General features: G+C 37.1%; 1 protein-coding gene across 1 annotated transcript; it reads right to left on the reverse strand.

Moving 5' to 3' along the window:
* Positions 1-364: 364 nt before the first annotated feature.
* LOC107713642 (collagen alpha-1(XXI) chain) lies at positions 365-19,726 on the reverse strand. The gene is made up of 29 exons (XM_016519212.1): positions 19,642-19,726; positions 18,654-19,217; positions 17,777-17,942; positions 17,407-17,632; positions 16,810-16,983; positions 16,579-16,656; positions 16,364-16,375; positions 16,182-16,265; positions 16,010-16,063; positions 15,877-15,930; positions 15,750-15,803; positions 15,630-15,665; positions 15,442-15,495; positions 15,293-15,346; positions 15,092-15,136; positions 10,487-10,540; positions 9,631-9,675; positions 9,169-9,222; positions 8,294-8,347; positions 8,003-8,056; positions 7,295-7,366; positions 6,465-6,500; positions 6,066-6,110; positions 5,035-5,067; positions 3,567-3,713; positions 3,428-3,482; positions 895-1,086; positions 720-797; positions 365-622 (listed from the first exon to the last, which is right to left on the reverse strand). Exons 1-29 carry the CDS (start codon positions 19,724-19,726, stop codon positions 432-434), a joined length of 2,850 nt encoding a protein of 949 aa, XP_016374698.1. The 3' UTR covers positions 365-431.
* Positions 19,727-19,900: the final 174 nt, after the last annotated feature.

Here is a 19,900-nt window from a genome sequence, read left to right on the forward strand (position 1 = left end):
ACCCAAAAACGAAAGTTGAAAATGAAAATTAAATTGGTCACAGGACACGAGAGAATCAAAGATGTATGTACAGTACGTGAACATGCATGATGTTTGAGAGCATTTTCACCAAGCAATGACTGAATTTTTAGTCCGTTTCTTGCACAAAGGCTTCAGAAAACTTGGAATATAATGCATGAGTTCTACTGGAGCCCAACAGCCCCTTTGGAAAAGAGCAGCCAGGACATGCATCAAAATCAATCAAAAACATGGATTCATGATTTAACACATCCAACACAAGATTCTCAAACAGGAAAACACATCACATATTTAAAGTCAAGATCATCGTTCTTTAGAGGTTATGAGTTCTTGAGGTCAAGGCTGAGCACCAGAAAGGTCCATTTGAGAGAGAAAAGACTGTACAGAATCAGTACGATCCCACTGTCCCGTTGCTAAAAGTTAGGTCCTTTCCTGAAAGGATCGTCCCGAAAGCCATAGGCTTGATAACATGAGGACGGGTCACAGACCCCCATGGGTCCCGGGGGCCCACGTTTGCCTGGGGTGCCCGGAGTGCCAGGTTTCCCTGGTGGACCAGAAGGCCCAGGATATCCCTCACCGTCATCCCCACGTGGGCCCTGCAAACCTGTGGAAGAGAAAATTTCTTCTGGACGTGCTTGCAAAAGACTAAAAAATACAACGAAGGGGATTATTATCATGCATGAATATATTTGTTTTTATACCTGCTGGACCAGGTGGACCTGGCAAACCCATTTCACCCTGTCCCTTAGCACCTTTCATGCCCACTGGGCCAATATCACCTGAAAGAAAAACATTCAAGCACCATTTTCCCTTCAGTCACTTTATAATCAAAAGATGAAATGAACTTCAAAACAGATTGACATAATCCTTCCTCACCTTTTACCCCTTCAGGTCCCTGCCTCCCAGGAGGTCCCGGGTAGCCTGGAGACCCTGCCATGCCAGGATATCCTGGGGGTCCAGATGGGCCTGTTGGGCCTGGGGGACCTGGATCGCCTGGTGGTCCTTGTTTGGTCTCACAGTGTTGGCAGCTGCTTTGGCCCATCACCTGCAGGAGCTGTGGCAGCTGGCCTGTTGAAGGAACATTTAGTGCAATGATTCTCAAACTTTTTGACTGGTATCTGGTACTAACCAAGAGTGGTAATATTTATATATATATAAAAAATAAAAAAATAGAAAAATAAAACATTTATAAATGTATTATAAAATGTACAGTAAATAATTAAAATAGTTTTGAATAACTGAATCTTCTTCAGCGTTTACACTTTTTTGCCAATGAATTTACATGACATTTTGAACTAGTTTTTATTTATATATTTTTAGTTTTCATTTTAATTTTACATTTTTAGTTTGTTTTTTTTGTCATTTTATTTGTATTTGTGTGTGTGTGTGTGTGTGTGTGTCCATATTGTTTTTATTACTTTTTATTTCAGTTTTAGTTTTAGTTATTTCAGTACAGCAAGATAAACTAAATGAAAATGAAACATTTTGTTTTTGGCATCTAGCTAAAATAAAAAAGTGAAAATAAAAAGTTTGAGTTTTAGTTCGTTTTAGTTTGAGTTCACCGTCATAACCCTGATGACGGACATTTTTCAAATGAATTTTGTCACAAATACTAATTTCCACACAATAAAATATTTTAGTGCTTGATATCACCAGAAAGATTTATGTTCATTATAAACTTGATTTCCCTGACTTTCCCATGTCTAGAAACCACACTTTTCCTCATTTATATGAGGTTTTATATAAAATAACAGATGTCGAGGAAACAAATTAAAATAAGAAACATGATGTCAGCTTACTTCTCCATGTTTTAGCTTATGTTTTAAGCTTATTTTGTAGGCCCACTAGTGGTTGAGAACCACTGATTCAGAGAGACTACAAGACAAGTCCTCAATGCGTTTGTCTTTTCTAATATGAATGAATACACTACTCACCTGTATATGCAGTTGCTAGATACAACGCTATTAGGTGTTATTTGTTATTGGTCAACTGTTGCGTTCTACAGTCAAACATTTTTGTATAACGATGCTAAGCTGTACATTTGTGCTAGTTTCACGTCTCTCATTCTCAGCTAAATTATTAATCAAACAGCAAGATAATGTACAAATGCTTCTCATTAATGTTGCAATTATCCTGACGTGATTTATTTTGGAGTAATTACCAGTCGCATGGTAATGTTACTACATGCAAGCAACAAGTGTAATTCGTGTGGATTTCATAGACTTTTAAGAAGCGTAGAGAAGATGGTGTAACATTTGTGACAGTAACGGCAATATAAAAAATAGCCGTATGCTGGCTCAACAAATGTTTTCCTCTTTTTTACAGAGAACTGAAAGTCTCCAGCTGTCTGACAGTTAGGCACATATACGCACATCATGAGTCAAATGCTATTCATCTCGAGTATCTTTGTCTTTTTCAGCAAAATAAACATGTAAAATGCATATGAAGACATAGGAACATATCTCAAATACTAGAGTTGTATATTTTCTGAAGAACATGCGAGCGATTTTCCATGCAAAAGTCACAGACATGATTTTAGGGTGTTGTGGGCGTGTTGCTAAGGTGGTCTAAGTGTTTTCATGTTTTTGGTTGCTAGAGTGACAGTTTCATGGTAAATACGATTCTACAGCGTATAATACTTCAGCTTCATTCATCGCACCAAAAGATAAACTGCAGTGCTTTACAATTATAGGACAGGAAGAGCTAAATAAACTTATCACTGCATCTAAACCAACAACATGCCTGTTAGATCCTGTACCCACTAAGAACCGCTTCTCAATATTATTAACTCATCGTTGTCTTTAGGTCACGTCCTTGCTTGGTTGGAACAGCAGCTACGCTAATTATGTCTCTATTTGTTTCTCTGTTTTTGCCACGGGATTGACATAAGCTTCAGTCTGGATCCAGAACACCTGGGAAGAGATGATGCCAACCCCTCAGAGGACCTCAGATGATGCCAACCCTGAAACTACATACAGAACTACCACATTTTGCTATTTTGCACATTTAATTATTTTATAATTGCTGTTAATAGTGTTCATCGTCTTTTTTATTACGTCTTAAATTGATTTTTCCGTACATTTCTGCCATATGTACATTAATTGACAGTCACCACTGATAAGCTACCACTAAATATTGTAGAAACTTAATTTGCTGTAAAGTTGCTTTGCAATGATTTGTATCGTGAAAAGCGCTGTACAAATAAACTTGACTTGACTTGACTAAATACAAGAAGGATGAGTTACATGACTAAATTTAATACTTCCAGTTAGGGGTTTTATCAAATTCTAACTAGGCAAACATTAAAAGTGATGCTTGCATTAGCATATTTTATCTTCGTTTTCTCATTCATCTCAACATCACTCAATTTATTTGCCACTGAAATACGACAAACTTAAGAAGAACTTACTCTGTAGCACAGAAGCACAGATCTTCAACAGCTGATCTTCTGAAGGTGCTTTGCCCTGTAACACAGTGCGTGTGTATTTGAGCAAGACCATCATCGCCATCATACATGCCCTATAAATGCTCATAAGCATCACACTCACTGGTTTCCCTGGGTATCCTGGAAGTCCTGGCTGCCCTGGTAAACCGTCTAGACCCGGAAAGCCTTGAGATCCAGGTGGCCCTGATGGACCCACATCTCCCCTTTTCCCATCAACCCCTCTGCTCCCAGGCTCCCCTGCTACACCTGGCTGAAAGGGAGTAAAATTTGGGGACCAGTATTAAAGTTTGAAAATTGGGATAAAGCTTAATAGATAGAACACAATTGGAATTTGCTAATTACATTCCAAGGGTAAACAGAGGCTCTTCTAACAATGCCTGCAGGGCTGAACTGGGCTTATACCCCTTACACATTGAAGTAAAAAAAGAGCTGTTCAATTCAGGCATCACCTCAGTCAATCTGACGCTGAATCTATTCAATATGAAGCCCTCCGTGCCAATGAAACCCCCACAGTGTCTCATCCTCTAAATACATTCGTGCTTCAACTAATGAATGAAACTCAAGCCGAGTTGGACTCCAACCACAACCCTAACATTCATAAAGAAATTGGCAAAAATCTAAAGTATAATTATGATGAAAAATTTGACCTCCAAACCAAACTCCAGTGTTATTCGGCCCTAAACAGAACCACCAAATTACTTATCAATCAAACAATTAAAAGAAAGACAAATTCTTTCAAAACATCAATTCGGTGACCACGACTTTGAAATAGAGAAAGGAAGATATAAAATATCCTTGATATGAGAGAGCAGCGATTATGCAAACACTGCGACCTGAATCAAATAGAGGATTAAAAACAAGTACACCACTACAAGGCAAATATTTTTTACACAATTTTAAGCATTGAATTGTTCATTCTTTACTCTAAATGACTCGGAGAAACGACACTATATACTCAGAGAGGACAACATGGTAGTCAAACTAGCTGCACAATATGTACAGTATATACGATTCATAGTTAATTCATTGTATTCATTTGCTTTATTTGACAATCTTCATTGTACATCATTGTAATTATTATAATTAATATAGGTACTGTCTTCTGTTGTTATTATTATTTTTATTGTATTTTATTTTTATTATATAAAATATATTATAAAATATATTATTTTAATGGTATTGTTTTTTCTCTTATTTATTATGTCTCCTTTATTATTTTGTGGTGTAATTATATTCTATATTTTACACATACATAAAATGCTTTGGAGAACAATTCACTTCACGGTTACAGAAAGAGTAACACAAGAAATAAAAGCTTTTTGAATGAATCCTTCAGTATTTGTGCATATTTGATTGTTCGAGTAATGTGAAAAAAAAGGTTTCATTTATGAAGGAGGTGCAAACAAGATCTTAGAATGCTGAGAGACTGCATATGTTTGGCTCAAAACATTGAAGCTTGTTTTACTCCCTTGCTAAGGAACCAAAAGATCTCTAGATTCTGACTCATCAGGAAATGGTTATGACTCTGAGACATTGACAACAGTAGTTATGTTTTAAGAGTAGTTTTGTACCTCTCCTTTGTTCCCTTTCAGGCCTGGTTCACCCTGTTGAGAACGACAGAAGTACAATTTGAAGTGCAATTTGAATATCCTGACATTTTATGAGAAATTTAATTTCTGTCATGACAACTCTTGGAGGGATTGGCATGGTAATGTACATGACAATGTTAATGTATTTGGTCTTGGCGGATAAATTTTTTTCATGTTTTTGAAAGAAGTCTTGATTTGCTGCTCAAGAAACATTTATCAATGTTGAAAACATTAATGTTTTTTTTCAGGATTCTTTGATGAACAGAAAGTTTAAAAGAACAGCATTTATCTGAAATAGAAATCTTTTGTAACATTGCCAATGTCTTTACTGTTGCTTTTGATCAATTTAAAGCCTCCTTGCTGAACAGAAGCATTCATTTCTTTCAAAAAAGAAAATCTTATGATATTCTGTATGATATTCAAGTTTCTAGATATGATTTGGGTTCTCTCTGCAAACACTAGTCATATATTTGAATGTTGAGCAGCGAGCTCATTGGCTACCGATACAGGAGAGAACCAATCAGCTGTGCCGTGTGATAATGATGTCATTAGGTCAGATTGAGTTAGACCTATCAGACTGCGTCATCTAGAGTTTCATGCCAGAACTCTGTATTTACACATATCACATTTAGACATTCATATTAGGGCTGCACGATAAATCGCATGCGATATTTAACGCGCATCTTGTCAGAAACTGAAATAGAAATCTTTTGTAACATTGCCAATGTCTTTACTGTTGCTTTTGATCAATTTAAAGCCTCCTTGCTGAACAGAAGCATTCATTTCTTTCAAAAAAGAAAATCTTATGATATTCTGTATGATATTCAAGTTTCTAGATATGATTTGGGTTCTCTCTTTAAAGTAAGTCTGTGGGATGTTTTCCTTTCCATTGCACAAGCACTGTGGGCCAAGTTGGGTTTCAAAGTTCAATGCGTAGGGTTTATTAAAATCCATAACCAGAAGTACACGTGCATTAGAAACAACACTAATGAAGCATAAAGACTGTTACATACATGCTTTCCAGTGACTCCAGGTTCTCCCTGGTTTCCTTTCTCACCCTGGCAAGAGAGATGCAATAACATACTCAACCAGTTTCTTTTGTTTTGCATGATTGTGCCTATCCACGATCTAGACCAGCATTAACTAATAAAAGCAGCCTGGACCAGCTGGTATGTTGTGTGGTACTTTGTTTACAACATTTTGACCCTGACTGCTGAATAAAAACATTAGTAGTGTGTGTGTCTTACGTAGGTCGGAATTCCTGTTAGCAAATATTTTGCTAGCAGTTTTAACACCTTTTTTTTTTACTTCCTCTTTTCTCTTTCTCTCACAAACTATGTTCAAGTACTATGTAAAGAGACGTGAGAAATCAAATGTCAAAGCTGTCGCTCATCACTAAGCAGTCACGGTACCTGAGTTCCCTTTGGTCCAGATGATCCTGAGTCACCCTGCAAATACAAGCGTAGGAGAATTGGCATTTAATAGTGATGAAACTAAGAATATTTTTAATAATACATTAAAGTGCACAAGCGTACAGTACATACATAGAGGTCGCATAAACCAAAAACAGTCATTCGCTGAATTTACATTTAAAATTCCACACTTTTCATCATTTTTTGGTTGAAAAATAAAGTATTCTGCCTATTGTGTTTCCCTACTTAAGAAACATTCCCACTGCAAAAGATTCAAAGTGAAGAAAAGAGAAGAAACCTAAAGTTTTAAAGCACCACCAAGAAAATAGGCTGTGAAAAAATGCTAGTGAGAATTTGGAAGTAAAAATGTAAATTTCTGGAATGATTAATGTGATATTGTTCATTAAATCGAGTGTAGTATTCACATAGTAAGGGTTGAAAGAGAGGGAAAAAAGACAGAATTCTGTGAATTTTAATGAATTTGTGATGTCAATGCCATATTAAAGTCAGCATGAAACGAAAATTCACCCTATCTATTTTATAAATGCACATTATAATCATAACTGAATCTTCCAGTGAAAACCACAGACTTCTTGTGACATACAGTATTATTCTGCTTAAACTGCAAATGCAACGTCCACATCTCAAATTCACACAACTGGTGCACAGAACCAAGTCCCCATCCTACATTTTTTTCTTTTTCGATTATTGACTATTTCTAATGCAACCTATTGTATAATTGCATCCATTGTATATGCACATCTTCATTAAACCCTCTAAAGCAAGACAGATGCTAATTCAGGCTAGGTTTAGGTTGAAGATGGACGTACCTTATGACCTTTAAACCCTGGCAGACCTCTAATGCCAGGGGGACCTTGAATGCCATGCTCTCCATCTGAACCCTGTGGATACATGCATGCACACACACTCTTATAAATCTCAGTATAGACTGTTTTCTTGTGCAACATCACTATACTTAATGACAGAATTCATTTAATTAGATTATAGACATAGCATTCTCAATATCACTGCTAGACATTTCTTATTGAAAAAGAAACATACATTTCAGTCTGTTTTTGTCATATACCTAATGTATGGCTTCAGAAGATATGGAATAGTGCACAATACAGATTACTTTTCATTTCTGGGTGAACTGACACTTTAAAACAGAACTTTTCTGCTTAATGTGGAAGGTGGTGAAATAAATGCAATGAAATTAAAATTGCAACTTTTTCACACTCTCGAAAAGTCTCTCAGCTTCGGCTTTTGCAGGCCTACATTAGAAACCTTCCTCTCATACCTATTTTGTCTTCAGCATTTTACTTGTTAACTGTTGGCTCCCAACCAGTATAACTTATGTAAAGTGAATTAAAGGTTTCTCAACATTATGACTTGATAGAGGCTTAATATAGCATCTGCTATTCAAAGTTATTTCCTGAAGCTGGCTGAGGAAGCGGCAGGTATGTCACTGAAATAATGATACATATCGTATTTTCAGACCTTTATGTGTGGAAATCCCCCTCCCTTAGCTCACTCACTTTAGCACCAGGTGGCCCAGGGAGCCCATCCTGTCCGCGAGAGCCAAAATTCCCCTGTCAACAAATAAGGGTTTCACTCCATGTCAATAAAATGCTAAGACGTGACATAAAAAAATACAAATTGTTTTCACTTTTGATCAATTTAATGCATCCTTGCTAAATAAATAATTAATTTCTTTGAAAAAAAAATTCAAGAATAAATTTCTTTACATTTCATGTATTTATCACTTCACAAAAAATACAAATGAATGCTAAATATACAATAAACTACACATAGCTGGGATGACTTACTTTTGGACCTGGAGGACCTTCTATGCCAGGTGGGCCAACTGGGCCTGGGGGTCCCTAGAATTAAAGACAACTCTTCAGTAAGACAAACATTAATAATTCAAGCCTAAGATATTCATTTGCCGTATCTCTTCCAATGATAACCATCAACATTTTGTGCATTTGTTTTTCTTAGCTTATGTCAGTTTTAATGTGCAAAGACAACAAGAAAGTCATTCGTAGGTACATTTCTCAGAAAGTTTAAACACTTTGGTACAAATCAAACCGTTCTGGTTTCACATGAACCTGGTAACATTAACCAATGACGTGGGTTTGGGCCGCACTTCACCTTTAAAATTTCTCAGAAAGTTTAAACACTTTGGTACAAATCAAACCGTTCTGGTCTTTCTTTTAATATTTTAGATTATTTAAGCATCTTTAATATCATCTTAAGTCTAATTGCTTAAAATAAAAATAATTTACCACTGCTGTTGTCTGAAGAAAACGTGAGTGGTGCCAACCCGTGTCAAACTCACCACCACAGAGCTAGGGTGTTCTGGGTGGTTGGCACGGTTTCGCTATGTGGTTGGTGAAGTTTTATGAGTGGGTTGCTATATGGTTGTTACGATGTTCAAGGTGGTTGCTGTGTGGTTATAAAGAGTGTGACACCACAAAATCTCTATGATATTCTGGTTCGCAGGTATGGTTGGAGTCTTTCTTTTAATATTTTAGATTATTTAAGCATCTTTAATATCATCTTAAGTCTAATTGCTTAAAATAATGTAATAGCCACATGATTTAGTTTAAGAACAAATCAAACTTGACATCTTGCTCAAAATTAGAGGCCTTGATAAACAACCTAAATAGTTACTGCATGTATTAATTATGAGATATTGTACCTGCTGTCCTGTTGGTCCAGTAAAACCTGCTGGTCCTGGCATCCCACGCTCACCCTGTCAAAATAATTTTTGTTATAAAAAAGAACAAAAGCTGTGACAAAATCAATACTCTCCAAATGACTACGGTCCAAAGTTTGGAGTGGGTAAGCCTTTTTAAAATGTTTTTGAAAGAAGTCTCTTTTGCTCAGAGAGGCTGCATTTATTTGATCAAAAATACAGTTAAAACTGTAATATAATGAAATATTATTACAAATTAATATAAACATTTTTTGTTTTAATACGTTTTAAAATGTAATTTATTTCTGTGATGCAAAGCTGAATTTTCAGTATCATTACTCCAGTCTTCAGTGTCACATGATCTTTCAGAAATCATTGTAATATGCTGATTTGCTGCTTAAGAAACATATGATATTTTATTATATTTAATAATTTTTATATTTTATGATTAATCTGGGTTCTTACTTGAGGTCCAGCAGGGCCTATCTCTCCAGGAAGCCCCCGCATACCCTAAAGAAAAACACAAAAAGCATTCTATCTGTACAAATTTGGTACAGTGATTGAAATACACAACTACAAAGGATCCAGTCTAAAACACAGGCTTAACATGCTGGCAGCACCTTTTACTGCCACTATTGCCTGTTTACTTACCAAGTGCTGCCTTTCTGTATCATTGCCAAGCCACACTGTAACCCATCCAATGTACTGGCAAGCACGTATTCTTTCATTAGAGCAGTTTACATGAGAGTTTATGATGAAAGATAAAAGAGAGGCATAAATCACCACACCTACAAACATCCACAGCTGATACGTCCCGTTTCCTGCACCAGATTTCAAGGATCCCATAATCTTGTACATTTTTCTTTCAAATGAGCCAGTTTAATTGGCCTTTCACTATGACCAAGTTAATCTCATCACATAAATATGTGATTAAATATGTCAACATCATAAATCAACAGAAAGTCTAAATCGAGCCAACCTGTGAACTAGAGCTTGAAATAAGTCATGAAAATGAAATTGAAGTGACTTCAAAGCAAAGTTTCCAGAATGGAGTTCGACTGCAAAAGCTTCACAGAAAAGCAGTTGATATATTCCTAAAAACTGAACTAGAATTTTATTGGTTCATGACATTGTGGCCGCATATGTTTGATGCCTTACCAATCAAACTGAATGTTTTCTATCATTTCTATAGAAATTATTCTATAGAAAACTATATTTTCAAAGCAACTGAAGTTTTTTAACTAAACCTAAAGAACTAAAACTGAGGTGGAAAAAAAGAATAAGGAACACAAAAAACAATAAGATGAAAAAATAAACTCACAGGGATTCCTGCTTGTCCATCTGATGCTGCCGCACCAACATCTCCTTTCTCTCCCTAAATAAAAAAAATTAAATAAAATTGGTTAGAAACACATATTGCACCTCAGAATCAAAAGAAGAAACTATCACACATTTACAGATTTTTAAAGATATTCTAAACCATTTTTTTCTTTTGAATAGTTCACACATACAGTATCACACATATTTTTAGAAACGGGAAATGTGGTAAGCTGTAGGTAAAGAGTATCACTTTGCCTTAAATAATCATGGTACATTCCACTAATTGCAGATATAATTAGAGTTCTGCAGTTCCAATTTGGGTTACATTTTTTTTTACATACTAATTACATGAAGAGAAATTAAGCACTGAAAAGTTAAATATGCACGCATCTTAATTGTAAAGTAAGTATGAAATTTGAGACAGTCTGTCATTAAAATCTAAACATGTTACACCCAACTGTAAAGGGAGCTTATCTAAAGACTTTTTTGCACTTTCTGAAGTACTAAATTACAAGCCATGCACATGTGGGAATGCTGGTAAGAGATGTCCTCCTTTCCCGAGATGCTGGGCTGTGGCTGGCCATCATGTGAATTAGAAAATAGCATGTCCCTGGTTACATGTGCATGTAATTTGTGTATGGTGAAACACACCTGACAGAAAATATGTAACATCCCACATTTTGCATGGGGCATGGGATATGTTCAGAAAACACTGCTGTACCACACTGCCATACAAAGGCAAACAGTGTAACTACACATTTAGTCTAAAATCGCCTCTCTTAGGCTATGATTTACAAAGTTAGAGGAAAAAAGTGTGTGAATAGTACTAATATTTAAATAAAGGGTGGGAAAAAAAACATTTAAGACATTTTTTTTTTTGCCATTTCCAGTAGTAATTTTGGCTTTGTAGGGTAGCAGGCTAATATTATTTATGTGCACAAGCAGTATGCATACTGTGAATTTTGTGAACTGTACATTTGAATTTTCTTTGATTTTTGTAGCCATGCAAATAATAAAATACTTTAACCCTCATGATGTTTTCCAGTCATTTTGACCTGGAGAGGTTTTTTTTTCCCACGAAAATACTAGTTAATGTTATCGCATTGGACTAAAAATTTGTGACTTTGCTCACACAGGGTGAAACAAAAAATGTCCGACCCACAAAAAATTGCTTACAAAGTCCTTGTTATGCTATAGTTTTTCCAATTATCGAAATCAATCTTTTTTTGTCATCTTGTTTTATTTCAGTTAGCACAGGTTTTGTATTTCTTTTGGAACTGATTGATCGTAGGCCTCACTGATCTGAAAATGAATGACAATGTGTTTTATTTCTGAGATGATATTATTTCTTTCTGAATTTAACCTACAATGTAGTGAGGTCATGCGTTAAAGTAGCATATTATATATATTTGTTTATCAAGCACTACTGTGCAGTATGCTAGTATTCAATGCTGTACACAGTCCTAATAAAACGTGCTTAGTTTTAATGTAAAATGCATGGGCTAGTCTGTATATTATAAAATGTTTGGTCAAATAACAGTTTATCTCCCAGGCGTTCTCTTACTGTACTTACTTAAATGCATGCACATATAGACTTTACCCTGAAGCTCTGACATTTGAAAAGACCTCACACAAAGCATGCTTTCGAAACATGACAAACAATAATTGTACCTTATACCGTCGCTCTGCAATTATATCCAGGAGAAGGCCAATTAAAAGGAATTTATGAGATTCCACATCTCTTTTAACCGTTTGGAGGCAGTTTTTGTGCGTGCACTGAACGTTTGATGCAGGTGAAACGTAAGTAATGACCCATTTCGGTTCAAATAAACTCATAATCAACGTAGTCACGAGTTGTTCTTGGGTTCTGGGGTCTGTGTGTTTCAGTTTCTTTTAACAGTCCATATGTATGTATGTCTGCATGTCATGATTAAAGGCTGTTTCCAGGGTTGGCGGCACCACTTGTGCTGCGGGAAACCCACCCTTACGAGGGAGCTCTCTTCTGGCACACCACATGAAACCGAGTTTTGGTTAACTAATCATCCCTTAGTGGTCTAGGGAAACCTGGTGTTACCGCTAAAGCGAGCAATTCTGTCTCAGATCCAAAGTGGGAAGGCCGGGACTTAATAACGAAAACTAGCAAACATGATAATACCGATCCTGTCCAATTTTCAAGTCTCATGCATATGCTAGCCATGGCCCTTTATGAATGTATAAGCGTACAACTGGAAGACAGTTTCTTATCAAAGTTCAAAAATACACAATAGAGCAACAACGAGTTTACAAAGCTTACACAAAGTCTCAAACATGAATCTAAAACCAATGCGTGCCTTAAACAAGTAGCTACAACAGTCGTGTGATGCATCAAGCATGTAGAGTAAAACCTAGAAGAAACACATGGTTTGAACATGAAAACTGTTTTCTGGGTTTAAATGCTACAGACTGCTCAGTTCTAGTGCTTAAAGAGATTTGCATCATTTCAATTTAACAATAATCTATCAAAAAGACCAAAGTATCATTAATTTGAGCAAGAGTGAGCACTGAAACATGATGTTAAAGATTCTATAAATAATTTTTTATAAGTTAGATCATTTCAGTGAACATAAACAAACGTGTTTCCAATGCTTTAAATGTTATTTTATAGCTTTGTGGAACAAAATCTAAATGTCACATCTTTCAAACCAAGCCACATCCAAACCTGAACAAACATCGAGTGTCGCCAAGAGTTAAATCAAAGCCCTGTACTGATAAACAGGCTTGATTTAATGGGGCAGTAAATGGCAGGGCGGCACTAATTTTCAGAGAACGGGCGGCACGCAGATGCTGAGACAGATGCAGTATCCTGAAAATAGATCTGAGTGACAGACTCCCAATTTATGTCTAAAAAACTCAACTCATTTGCTCAAACCACACTACAGTATAGGGGAGAAAAAATCATAATAATAAATATTATATACATTTTCCAAAAATGTCTCAAACTGCAATCAGACGTTATAGATCTCTATATGAGCTCAACAAATTATTCTAAAACCAAATTATCTAAATTACCAAATTATCACCACTCATGTAACAGTTTATTTGTTTCTATTGTCATATCTATCAAGACACTCAAAGAGAAATATCTGAGACAAAGTTGATGGTAAGTGAAAATTCCTGAAAAGAGTGTGTTTAGGAAGTCTCATGAGCTATAAAAGAGCAACATCTGAGCACTAAAGATCTCATCTGGGTTGACCTACAACACTAGAAGAGTACAAGATTCATCAAATGTGTTTTTAATATTCATGGTGGCATTCCCAAATATTATTGCTAGGTGCTAGTTTATTTTTATGAAGTGTCAACATCCTGGTGAAAATTAGCTTTGCCACGATACACGAACTTCATAAAGCAACATTCATCTGTTATTTATCATTATACCACAGTATTCAACTACACTAACGCTAAATCTTAGCTGATGTAATATGTAACCAGCACATAGTAATTTGGCTGGCATGTGACCTTATATTCGTCTAGAGCAGAGAGCAGCTCCCGATGTGTACTGTGTCATTGGCCCATCATAATCTGGGTGTTTAAGTCGCTATACATAGACCTTTGGGCAAGACGACAGTCTGCTGCTGGCAAAAAGCTAAGAAAAATGTTAGAGAGACGGATAAAAAGGATCGACAACAAGGCCACAAATATGCCCTTGTGCTTAAAATAATCCAGGACTTTCTCATGTGAGAGGATGTCTGATCGTATCCCTAACACATCTGATGGTTTACACCCTGTGCTGCTTTAAATACTTCAAAATTCTGGGTGTGAAGTTGAAACTGTCTAGGGTTGCCTGCCTACGTTGTGTGCTAGAACAGGAAAACAACCTCCACGGATTCTCATGAACTTCAAAAACAAGACAGAAGTCATCAAAATCACTTAGATTCATGGGGTACAGGATCAAATATATAATGGGTGGGGTTTCCCTAAAAATATACGCCACAAAAAAAGTGCATTATTTTCTGTCGTATTGACACAGGAAGTGAATTCTTTCTCATGCACAGCTGACAGAAAACAAGCAGTGCTGATTGAAAATGGCAAGGTTCTGATGTATAGTAGCATTTCCTTCCTATGGAACCAAAGCCAGTGATTTACAAATCATCTAAGCATTCTTAAATCAAGAGACATTCGCTTTAAAAGCATAGAGATGTAAGATAAATTTATGATGAACTTATCACAATAAAGTGGGCTTATGCTTGAAACAAGACAAAATGTATTCCAATGGGCTAAGAAATATCTTAATCCAAAAGAAAAGCAAGTTTATGTTTCTACACCATTGGCAGGTATTTTCGTTCTCATTTAAGCATAAACTCACTTAACTTTGACAAATCTATCAGAAAACAAGTCTTCTTAAGTCATCTTGCTACTCATGTAAATGTATATTGATCTATAAATGTTTAGATATTTGTACTGGAAAGAAGAAAAAACGGGATTGGAGGCTGCTGCCTTTTTAAAAGCTGCTTTTAATATGCCTCCATCACCACAGGGTCTAGAAAAGCATCCCTGGTTGTGATTAATTATGATTACAGGAATAGTGGTAGTTGAATTATCAGTGTTTTGGATATGAAATCTGTCTTACCTTGGGACCAGCAAGTCCAGGTAGACCAGGTTTCCCAGGTTCTCCCTGCAGAGTAAAGAGAATAAAGAAGACCTTCTTTAATTAAAGACTTTTTAAAGACCTTTTTTTAATTTAAAATAGAATACTGTAAAGTGGGATAAAACTGTTAATGATCATCAATGAACAGTACTGAACATTCGTAAGTAGATGCTAATTTCTTACATTCATTCCAGGTTTTCCGGGTGACCCCATTTCCCCTGGTTCTCCTGGGATTCCCTGTAAGGTCACAATAGTTTGCATAAGAAAAAAAAATGTTTGGTAATCATTTCCTGTCATTTTCAATAGATTTAATAGGATGTATTGTGTTTTACCTTGCTTCCTTGAATTCCCAAGTCATCTAAATCCAATTTGGAAAAGCCAGTGCCCTAGAAGAGATTTTAAGGGAATGATTTCAGTCATTGTAGTTTTTGTTTACTAAAGAGAAACTTTTTGCACATAAACACTTTTAACATAACAACAGAAAAATTCAGATTAATTGATCAGAAAGATTGAGACTCACTGTTGGTCCTGAAGGCCCTGGTGGTCCCATTTCTCCCTATTAAAAGATTGGGGGAAGAATTATGCAAGCCAATATATATTTCTAATTTCAGTGACAATGAAAATCTCAAAATCTACATACTTTGGGTCCTTCCAGCCCTCGCTCCCCCTTTTGTCCTGGTTCACCTGCTTCACCCTGTAAATGGAAGAATAAAATATTAACGTAAAGCTTTGAGGTTATCAGAGAATGTTCTTGATGTTTCACTCACTTTCTGTCCATCTCGACCAGGCTCTCCAGATGCTCCCTTTTCTCCTGGTTTCCCCTGGTGGACAAACAGATCATGGTGATTACACACGTCCAAACCTTATGATGAACGCCACTAATGATTCGGCTGTACTTACAGGTTTACCATCAGGGCCAGGAGGTCCTTCTCTGCCTTTCTCCCCTCTGAAACCCTACATTCAAACAATGAGTTAAATATGTGTTTTAATCAGATGTCCCAAACAAGCAAAAGACCCCAGCAAGTTTGCCTGCCAATCCATTAGAATGCATAGTTTTAAAAAAATGTCTCACCATAGGCCCAGGTAGACCGGGAAGACCAGGTTTACCACTTGGACAATCACAACCTTCTACAGCAGGAGAGCGATCCGAAGGACACTGGGAATATAACACAATGCATATAAAGCATAAACTAAACCAATCACCAATCAAATTAAACATTTTAAAAAGCAAGAATAGTAATGCTGGTAACTTACCCTGTCATCATCCTGTTAAAAAAACAAACAGAGAAAGATAAATTAAAGTGGGAAGGAAATCCCTGGAAGTAGATAACATGATTTATACAAGACGTGACAAGATGTTTCTGTATCAACATTCTCTAAAAAAAATAGAAACACCATGCTGGTCGACACAAACTAGCTTTTGATGGTGAACAACTTGGCTAGCAAGACCAACAGCAAACCAGTCTTACCACAGAGTAAATTTCACATGCTGTCTCTCGCTCACTTTGCTGGGGATCACAGTAGATCCGCAACTTCTGCAGCACTATCTGATAAAGAAACACAAAACACAACAGAAATTTTATTATCTGGATTTATGTGGTAACAAACGATCAGTCGTCCAAGTTTCACTTAGTTTGGTACATATAAACTTGTGATCAGGCAGGAGTCGAAAATAGCAATAAAACAATGGAATCACTCACAGGGACTGTAGTCTCAATATTAATTTTCTTGGCGACTTGAGTCTTTCCATTAATGTAGATGGGAACAACTGCATCTAGGAGCTGCTCCTCCACGTATGCACCGTCTACGAAACAAGTGATGCGTTTGGGCTTCACCAGGAACTTCAGCTGATGCCAATCCGTGTCAAAGAGCCTCTACAGGGACATAAATCATATTAGCAAAAGACATAAACACATACACATTGATATTCTTATTGTATAGACATTTTAATAATAGCAACACACTATGGGATATGGGATGCAATCATTCTAATCTTGCATACTGTTTAGCACAGATATCAGTGAATTGGGATGCAGCCAATGTTTTTTTGTTTTTTTAAAGATTTACTTTTGGCATTTTATGCCTTTATTTCAATAGGACAGTAGGTGACAGGAAATTATGTGGGAGAGAGAAGGGGAACGGGATTGGGAGAGGTCCGCAAGCCGGGACTCGAACTCGGGACGCTCGAAGCGCAACAGTGCTACATGTCGGCACGCTGCCCACAAGGCTATCGGCGCCAACAGTCAATGTTTTTTTTAATTTTTTTTAATGAGATTTAAGAGTGATATTTCAGAGACCTTGATGCCTCGGTCATTAAATATGACTGTCTGCTCTTTCTTCAGAGTGCTGGTGCAGGTGAAAGTGACCGATTTGTCTGCTCCGTTCACAGTCACAGCGATCTGCTTAACCCCGTCTTGAGATAACACTCTTAACAGGTCAAACTTCATCCAGTGAGCTGGGTTCTTCAAGCGCAGAGTGGCCACAAACACAAAAGCTGGTGGAAGGCCTTCTGGAAAGATCTCTCTGTGAGGAACACCAAGTGAAGGTCAAAGTAGCCTGAATTCTTCAACCACAACAATTCACATAATTCTAACACTTCAACATGTGCAAGAACACAAACAATGCAGTGCATATCATGAACTATAGATGCGGTAAAGCAAAAATCACCTGGTGTTGTGGGTGATGTCCATACGAGGGCTGAGCTGTGACGCTCTCTCTGATATCAAAGAGCCCTGAACCTTCTGAGCCACCTGCTCGATCTTCATCAGGCTCATTAAATCAAAGCCCTTCTGGTCATTCACCGTCCCAGGGATCCGCGTCGAACACACCGATTCTGTGAATGAGAGAATGTAACTGCTCAATTCACAAATATTTCAGTTGCACTTCAACTGTTGTGTAATGCTTTGAATCAAAGTGTGTTTAGATCACCAGAAAATAAAAACCAAATAAGAAATGTCAATTTTTTTGAAATCTCAGTTGTTTCTCATAGACAGCAATGAGATAAAATAGAAAGCAAATGAACACTTAAATTACCAGATTCTAAGTTTTTCAAAAGAGATCTCAACAAAATCTCAAAACTTATTTGTCAAGACACCAAAGTCTGCAATCAAAAGTCAGTGATCTCATTAGATATGAAGATAACAGATACAGACTCGTCGAATGTAAATACAGACCAAATCTGAACTGCTATCTCATTTGTATTCCTCCTAAGGGAGGAGAAACATCTGAGACAAAGTTGATCTGTAAAAGTCTGAATTTGAGCAATAAAAAAGATAACAAATTAGCATACACTCAATGAAACAACTGGAAATAGATGCCAGTGCTTAACCATATAGCATTAAACAGACACCAGTCCAAAGATTGAATTTCCAAAGGTCTGTAAGTATCTTGTCACTTAATATTTGCTTAGTCATTGCTAATGATGACCAACAGTTTATCTTCAGGATTAAACAGATGCATTGGGCCCCAAAGATTACATCCATGTAATGTCTCTAATGTCACTGGTCCTAGACAAAAATATGCTCCAAAGTCTAGCACGACTCACCCTCACACAGTTTCTGCTCCATCAGGTCCCATATGCTTGCAATGGAGTTATAATCCTCCACGTGTAGCACATAAGTTGACGGTGGCTTGTTGGCCACAGACACCAACTCAGAGTTAGTGATCTCATTTCCTACACCGACTGCAAACAGAACAATATTCTGTGCCCTGGCCTCCATGGCAGCATCCTCAACGTCATCCTGAGAACGCCCATCGGTGAGAACCACGGCGATGCGGTTTCTGGGAGACTGGGATGTGCGGTTAGGCATCCCGAAGACATGGTCTGTGGCGAACTTGATGGCGCGGCCGGTCCGTGTGTTGCCCCCCAGGTATGAGATGGAGGTGATGTCCTCGATGAGTTCCTGGCTGTTCTCATGCTTTCCCAGAGGAATCTCCAGTCGAGGGGTGTCGCTGTACTGGACAACTGCTACCTGAGTGTGCCTGGTGCTCATGTCAAAGCCACTGGTGATGTTGATGAGCCAACGCTTGGCAGTTTCAAAATTAGGGATCCCCAAGCTCGAGGAGCCATCGACGATGAACGCAAGGTCATTGGGAGTTGTGCTGCAACCTGCAAGCCCAGGAAAACATTTGCCCATAGGGTCCACATGCAGACCAAGCTGGGTTACAATTCTTGAACAAATGTAGAGTAAAGTCAGGTACATTGGCCCACTTTTTGCCTGGCATCTCAACTAAATGCTCGAATTACACAAGAATGACTGAATACGTATTACAGAAGTTATTTTCTCAAGTGTATTCATTTACATTTATGCATTTGGCAGATGCATTAATTCCAAAGAGATTTACATTGCTTTTAAGGTTTTACCAGTTCATGCATTCCCTGAAAATTAAACCCATGACATTGGCGTTGCTAGTGCCATGCTCTACTGTTTGAGCTACAGGAATGCCTTAAGAGTGTCGCTTTATACTGTTAACATGTTCAATGAAACCATTTTGACTAATACATTATAAAGCACAAGACTAAGATGACAAACCAGCTTGAGTGTCCTCTTGCTGGAATCCACTGATGTGCGGCAACAAAACACAAACAATCAGTGAAGAAAACATCCATGTCCGCATGGTATGGCAACACGAAGCCAAGCAGCAGTTAGAAAATGCCTGGAAAGAAATATAAAAATTTGTGTAAATTATCTACATCTATCTATACATCTAAATATATCATACATACCGTAATTATATATAAATAATATATAATTTAGTTATTGACTTATTATTTAAAATTCTGAATTTGCA

Source organism: Sinocyclocheilus rhinocerous, unplaced genomic scaffold (genome assembly GCF_001515625.1).
Source record: "Sinocyclocheilus rhinocerous isolate Xijiao unplaced genomic scaffold, SAMN03320098_v1.1 scaffold898, whole genome shotgun sequence".
NCBI classification, from domain to species: Eukaryota; Metazoa; Chordata; class Actinopteri; order Cypriniformes; family Cyprinidae; genus Sinocyclocheilus; species Sinocyclocheilus rhinocerous.